Below are 7,500 nucleotides of genomic sequence, written 5' to 3'. Positions count from 1 at the left end.
ATACATGGTCAGTAATAGTTATGTTAGTATTGATACATGGTCAGTAATAGTTATGTTAGTATTGATACATGGTCAGTAATAGTTATGTTAGTATTGATACATGGTCAGTAATAGTTATGTTAGTATTGATACATGGTCAGTAATAGTTATGTTAGTATTGATACATGGTCAGTAATAGTTATGTTAGTATTGATAGGAGTCACAGGAGGCTGCTGAGGGGAGAACGTCTCATAATAATGTTTGGAACAGAGCTTATTGAATGGCATTTGATCCCATTCCACAGATTCCGCTCCAGTCATTACCACAAGCCCGTTCTCCACAATTAAGGTGCAACTATACATGGTTTTGGGCTTCACTGCATTCACTTCTCAGCACTTAGAAGTCGGTGTGAAACAACTCTACCTAACAGGCCCTTGTAGACAGACCTCCCGAGGCCAGCCACTGCAGGTCTGCAGTCAGTCTACAGTCATTACGGTCCCTTTCATATGACAGGTTTACATGTCAGTCAGAGCCCTGGAAGAGATGGCATCTAATCCATTCAACATGGCCGCCACCTACTGAGTGCAGACACATCTGAGTGTTCACCTCAAAGGAGGCCTAAATCAGTGGAACAGTTGGAGCGGTGGCTCTTTCCTCGGCACAATGGGTCTTTGATCTGATCCGGTGTGATGGTGCAGACTCACTGAGAGATAACTAGCCTACGTTCACCTTCATTTCCCTAGAAAAAGGCTTGTCTCTCACTCTCTCTTTCAGCTCTCTCTCTGTATCTCTCTCTCTCTGTCTCTCTCTCTCTCTCTGTATCTCTTTCTCTCTGTCTCTCCCTCTCTCTCTCTGTATCTCTCTCTCTCTCTCTCTCTCTGTATCTCTTTCTCTGTGTCTCTCTCTCTCTCTCTCTGTATCTCTCTCTCTCTCTCTCTCTCTCTGTATCTCTCTCTCTCTGTGTATCTCTCTCTCTGTATCTCTCTCTCTCTGTTTCTCTCTCTCTTTCTGTATCTCTCTCTCTGTATCTCTCTATCTCTCTCTCTGTTTCTCTCTATCTGTATCTCTCTCTGTATCTCTCTCTCTCTCTCTCTCTCTGTTTCCCTCTATCTGTATCTCTCGCTGTATCTCTCTCTCTGTATCTCCCTCTCTCTGTATCTCTCTCTCTCTGAATCTCTCTCTCTGTCTGTATCTCTCTGTCTGTATATCTCTCTTTCTCTCTGGCTCACTGTCTCTCTACCTGTGTCTCTCTCTTTGTATCAATTCAACTCAATTTAAGGGCTTTATTGCCATGGTAAATATGTTAGCAATGCCAAAGCAAGTTAAGTAGATAATAAACAAAAGTGAAATAAACAATTAACAGTAAACATTACACTCAAAAAAGTTACAGAATAATAAAAACATGTAAAATGTTATATTATGTCTATATACAGTGTTGTAATGATGTGCAAATAGTTAAAGTACAAAAGGGAAAATAAATAAACAAATATTGGTTGTGTTTACAATGGTGTTTGTTCTTCACTGGTTGACCTTTTCTTGTGGCAACAGGTCACAAATCTTGCTGCTGTGATGGCACACTGTGGTATTTCACACAATAGATATGGGACTTTATCTCTCTCTCTGGCTCACAAACTTTTTCTCTCTGGCTCACTAACTCTATCTCTGGCTCACTAACTCTTTCTCTCTGGCTCACTAACTCTCTCTGCATCTCTCTCTCTCTGGCTCACGAACTCTCTCTGCATCTCTCTCTCTGGCTCACTAACTCTCTCTCTCTGGCTCACTAACTCTCTGCATCTCTCTCTCTGGCTCACTAACTCTCTGCATCTCTCTCTCTGGCTCACTAACTCTCTCTGCATCTCTCTCTCTGGCTCACTAACTCTCTCTGCATCTCTCTCTCTGGCCCACTAACTCTCTCTGCATCTCTCTCTGGCTCACTAACTCTCTCTGCATCTCTCTCTCTGGCTCACTAACTCTCTCTGCATCTCTCTCTCTGGCCCACTAACTCTCTCTGCATCTCTCTCTGGCTCACTAATTCTCTCTTTATCTCTCTCTCTGGCTCACTATCTCTCTCTGCATCTCTCTCTCTGGCTCACTAACTCTCTCTGCATATCTCTCTCTGGCTCACTAACTCTCTCTGCATCTCTCTCTCTGGCTCACTAACTCTCTCTGCATCTCTCTCTCTGGCTCACTAACTCTCTCTCTCTGGCTCACTAACTCTCTCTGCATCTCTCTCTCTGGCTCACTAACTCTCTCTGCATCTCTCTCTCTGGCTCACTAACTCTCTTTGCATCTCTCTCTGGCTCACTAATTCTCTCTGCATCTCTCTCTCTGGCTCACTATCTCTCTCTGCATCTCTCTCTCTGGCTCACTAACTCTCTCTGCATATCTCTCTCTGGCTCACTAACTCTCTCTGCATCTCTCTCTCTGGCTCACTAACTATCTTTGCATCTCTCTCTCTGGCTCACTAACTCTCTCTGCATCTCTCTCTCTGGCTCACTAACTCTCTCTCTCTGGCTCACTAACTCTCTCTCTCTGGCTCACTAACTCTCTCTGCATCTCTCTCTCTCTGGCTCACGAACTCTCTCTGCATCTCTCTCTCTGGCTCACTAACTCTCTCTCTCTGGCTCACTAACTCTCTGCATCTCTCTCTCTGGCTCACTAACTCTCTCTGCATCTCTCTCTCTGGCTCACTAACTCTCTCTGCATCTCTCTCTCTGGCTCACTAACTCTCTCTGCATCTCTCTCTCTGGCTCACTAACTCTCTCTGCATCTCTCTCTCTGGCTCACTAACTCTCTCTGCATCTCTCTCTCTGTCTCACTATCTCTCTCTGCATCTCTCTCTCTGTCTCACTAACTCTCTCTGCATCTCTCTCTCTGGCTCACTAACTCTCTCTGCATCATTAGCTCTCTCTCTCTCTGTATCTCTCTCTATGTATCTCTCTCTCTTTATCTCTCTCTCTTTATCTCTCTCTCTGTATCTCTCTCTGTATCTCTCTCTCTGTATCTCTCTCTCTATACAGTGGCTTGTGAAAGTATTCACCCCCCTTGGCATTTTTCCTATTCTGTTTGCCTTACAACCTGGGATTAAAATGGTTTTTGGGGGGGTTTGTATCAACATGCTCTTTTAAGATGCAAAATATTATTGCGAAACAAACAAGAAATAAGACAAAAAAAACGGAAAACTTGAGCGTGCATAACTATTCACCCCCCCCAAAAAAAGTCAATACTTTGTAGAGTTACCTTCTACAGCAATTACAGCTGTAAGTCTCTAGGGGCATGTGTCTATAAGCTTGGCACATCTAGCCACTGGGATTTTTGCCCATTCTTCAAGGCAAAACTGCTCCAGCTCCTTCAAGATGAATGGGTTCTGCTGGTGTACAGCAATCTTTAAATCATACCACAGATTCTCAATTGGATTGAGGTCTGGGCTTTGACTAGGCCATTCCAAGACATTTAAATGTTTCCCCTTAAACCACTCAAGCGTTGTTTTAGCAGTATGCTTAGGGTCATTGTCCTGCTGGAAGATGAACCTCCATCCCAGTCTCAAATCTTTGGAAGACTGAAACAGGTTTCCCTCAAGAATCTCCCTGTATTTAGCACCATCCATTATTCCTTCAATCCTGACCAGTTTCCCACCCAGTCCCTGCCGATGTAAAACATCCCCACAGTGCTGGTGATGCTGGGGATGGTGTTCTCGGGGTGATGTGAGGTGTTGGGTTTGCACCAGACATAGCCTTTTCCTTGATGGACAAAAAGCTAACTTTTAGTCTCATCTGACCAGAGTACCTTCTTCCATATGTTTGGGGAGTCTCCCACATGCCTTTTGGTGAACACCAAACGTGTTTGCTTATTTTTTTCTTTAAGCAATGGCTTTTTTCTGGCCACTCTTCCATAAAGCCCAACTCTGTGGAGTGTACGGCATAAAGTGGTCCCATGGACAGATACTCTAATCTTCGCTGTGGAGCGTTGCAGCTCCTTCAGGGTCATCTTTGTTGCTTCTCTGATTAATGCCCTCCTTGTCTGGTCCGTGAGTTTTGGTGGGCGGCCCTCTCTTGGCAGGTTTGTTGTAGTGCCACATTCTTTCAATTTTTTAAATAATGGATTTAATGGTGCTCCGTGGCATGTTCAAAGTTTAGGATATTTATTTATAACCCAACCCTTATCGGTACTTCTCCACAACTTTGTCCCTGACCTGTTTGGAGAGCTCCTTGGTCTTCATGGTGCCATTTGCTTGGTGGTGCCCCTTGCTAAGTGGTGATGCAGACTCTGGGGCCTTTCAGAACAGGTGTATATATACTGAGATCATGTGACAGATCATGTGACACTTAGATTGCACACGGGTGGACTTTATTTAACTAATTATGTGACTTCTGAAGGTAATTGGTTGCACCAGATCTTATTTAGGGGCTTCATAGCAAAGGGGGTGAATACATATGTACGCACAACTTTTCCATTTTTATTTTTTTAGAATTTTTTGAAACAATATATATATTTTTTCATTTCACTTCACCAAGTTGGACTATTTTGTCCATTACATGGAATACAAATAAAAATCAATTTCAATTACAGGTTGTAATGCAACAGAATAGGAAAAACGCAAAGGGTATGAATACTTTTGCAAGGCACTGTATCTCTCTCTGTAGCTCTCTCTCTGGGCCACTATATCTCTCTCTCTGTAGCTCTCTCTCTATGTCTCTCTCTCTGGGCCACTATATCTCTCTCTCTGTAGCTCTCTCTCTGGGCCACTATATCTATCTCTCTGTAGCTCTCTCTCTGTAGCTCTCTCTGGGCCACTATATCTCTCTCTCTGTAGCTCTCTCTCTGCCACTATATCTCTCTCTCTGTAGCTCTCTCTCTGGGCCACTATATCTCTCTCTCTGTAGCTCTCTCTCTGTACCTCTCTCTCTGGGCCACTATTTCTCTCTCTGTAGCTCTCTCTCTGGGCCACTATATCTCTCTCTCTGTAGCTCTCTCTCTGTAGCTCTCTCTCTGGGCCACTATATCTCTCTCTCTGTAGCTCTCTCTCTGGGCCACTATATCTCTCTCTCTGTAGCTCTTTCTCTCTGGGCCACTATATCTCTCTCTCTCTGGGCCACTATATCTCTCTCTCTGTAGCTCTCTCTCTGGGCCACTATATATCTCTCTCTGTAGCTCTCTCTCTCTGGGCCACTATATCTCTCTCTCTGTAGCTCTCTCTCTGGGCCACTATATCTCTCTCTCTGTAGCTCTCTCTCTGTAGCTCTCCCTCTGGGCCACTATATCTCTCTCTGTAGCTCTCTCTCTCTGGGCCACTATATCTCTCTCTCTGTAGCTCTCTCTCTCTGTAGCTCTCTCTCTGTAGCTCTCCCCCTGGGCCACTATATATCTCTCTCTGTAGCTCTCTCTCTCTCTGGGCCACTATATATCTCTCTCTGTAGCTCTCTCTCTGTAGCTCTCTCTCTCTGGGCCACTATATCTCTCTCTCTTTAATATTCTGTCTCTTGTTACGACTTGGAGAAAATCAACAGTATGGTAGGTGACAGAACACACAATGAGGGCCTCTAGCAAAACTTTGCCACCTGGAGAATCTCTCTGAGGCATTTCACATCTCCACTGTAACCTCTGCTACACGGTCCGCCACGCAAACAAATCCCCCTCTGAGCAAAACCTGTCATTTTAATTGGTTCCTCACGACGGCGGTACATCAAACCAGACAAATCATGGGGGGTGCGGCTGACCCGGTGTCGGCGCATGCGTCACACGTCTGTAACTGCAGAGAACGCTGTGTGTGTGTGTGTGAGTGAATTGGCCAGATAGTGGGGAAGCGGACTAGTATTTTCAAAACAAGCATGGTTATATATAAATATCGCCCAGGCAGTATCAAAATGATTGCAAAGATCATAGTCGAAAATGAGAAACTGGGACGTGGCAAATTAACTTGGCGAATATACAGGGTTTTGATTCAAGGGGGCTTTTGAAGTGCGGCCATCTGTACTTGGAGCAACAATGGCTCCCTACGCTTATTCTATTGGAGCACAGCTGCAGAACGGTGGCGGTCTCTTCGATGGACCAGGAAGATAGCATTACTGCCTTTTGTCTCTCCCCATGCCTTTCAATCAGACCTCAGATCAGATCTCAGGGCTGGTTAGGGAACTCCCATGGGTACTGTGGTTCCAGGGGGAATCTGATAGTTTGGTTTATGTATGGTTCACCTCACGTTGAAACTCATGATCTTTTTGTTTTCTGTCGGGGTGGAGAGATACAGGAAAACAAGGCTTTCTGTCTAGGGTGGAGAGAACCAGGGAACTGGGATTTCTGTCTTGGTGGAGGAATACAGGAAAACAAGGCTTTCTGTCTTGGGTGGAGAGATACAGGAAACAGGGATTTCTGTCTTGGTGGAGGGATACAGGAAAACAAGGCTTTCTGTCTAGGGTGGAGAGAACCAGGGAACTGGGATTTCTGTCTTGGTGGAGGGATACAGGAAAACAAGGCTTTCTGTCTTGGTTGGAGAGATACAGGAAAACAAGGCTTTCTGTCTTGGGTGGAGAGATACAGGAAACAGGGTTTTCTGTCTGGGGTGGAGGGATACAGGGAAACAGAATCTGGGGTGGAGGAATACAGGGAAACAGATGTTCTGTCTGGGGTGGAGGAATACAGGGAAACAGATGTTCTGTCTGGGGTGGAGGAATACAGGGAAACAGATGTTCTGTCTGGGGTGGAAAAATACAGGGAAACAGATGTTCTGTCTGGGGTGGAGGGATACAGGGAACATAATCTGGGGTGGAGGGAAACAGGGTGACAGGGATTTCTGTCTGGGGTGGAGGGATACAGGGAAACAGAATCTGGGGTGGATGGATACGGGGTGACAGGGCTTTCTGTCTGGGGTGGAGGGATACAGGGTGACAGGACTTTCTTTTTCTGGGGTGGAGGGAGACAGGGAAACTGATTTTCTTTCTGGGTTGGAGGAATACAGGTAAACAGGGCTTTCTGTCTGGAGTGGAGGGATACAGAGAAACAGGGCTTTCTCTGTTATTGGAATCTACTGTAATACAACCTCTTCGTCTCTCTGCTGTAGAGTGCATTCCTTGTCCATACATCGCTATCCGTTCCAGACTTGGAAAACATATCTGGAGGATTTCCATTGGTTTCCTGTGGGGATTTGACCTTAGTTCCCACGAGTGTGTAAAGGGTTGAGGCTATTGACCGTTGGTTTGAGGTGTGACCTCTCATTGACCATGTTCTACTCACGTTGACCGTCTCTCGACCGTTGGTTAAAGGTGTCTTTGACCTCTCATTGACCATGTTCTACTCACGTTGACCGTCTCTCGACCGTTGTACTTGGCTCTGATGAGGGGGCTCTGTATGATGTCCAGGTTGGTGCCGGTCACGGTCACAGGTGTGTGTCCACTGTGGTAGAGAGAGGGGAGAGCGGCACCACCATGGCTTGCTTGGTCACACACTCACACTTATGATTGGCTTTTATAATTGCCTGAATGGTCCCATTTCCTGCTCCCCTGTCGTCTCACCTGAAGATGCTCCACT

General features: G+C 45.6%; 1 protein-coding gene across 2 annotated transcripts in view; it reads right to left on the bottom strand.

Annotated features, from left to right (window-relative positions):
- The window catches only part of LOC110506716 (plexin-A4), a 424,640-nt gene that overhangs the window by 81,257 nt on the left and 335,883 nt on the right, over window positions 1-7,500 (bottom strand). For both annotated transcript variants that reach the window (XM_090199137.1, XM_090199138.1), the window contains exons 15-16: window positions 7,485-7,500; window positions 7,272-7,365 (exon numbers count right to left, since the gene is read on the bottom strand). The exon at window positions 7,485-7,500 is cut by the window's right edge and continues 152 nt beyond it. In XM_090199137.1, coding sequence (XP_090055263.1) covers window positions 7,272-7,365; window positions 7,485-7,500 — 110 coding nt within the window. The remainder of the gene's footprint in view (window positions 1-7,271; window positions 7,366-7,484) is intronic.

Source organism: Oncorhynchus mykiss, chromosome 15 (assembly GCF_057628025.1).
Source record: "Oncorhynchus mykiss isolate SJ-2025 chromosome 15, ASM5762802v1, whole genome shotgun sequence".
Classification (NCBI taxonomy): Eukaryota; Metazoa; Chordata; class Actinopteri; order Salmoniformes; family Salmonidae; genus Oncorhynchus; species Oncorhynchus mykiss.
The sequence above is the reverse complement of the archived record's forward strand: the minus strand, read 5'-3'. Positions and strand labels throughout refer to the sequence as shown.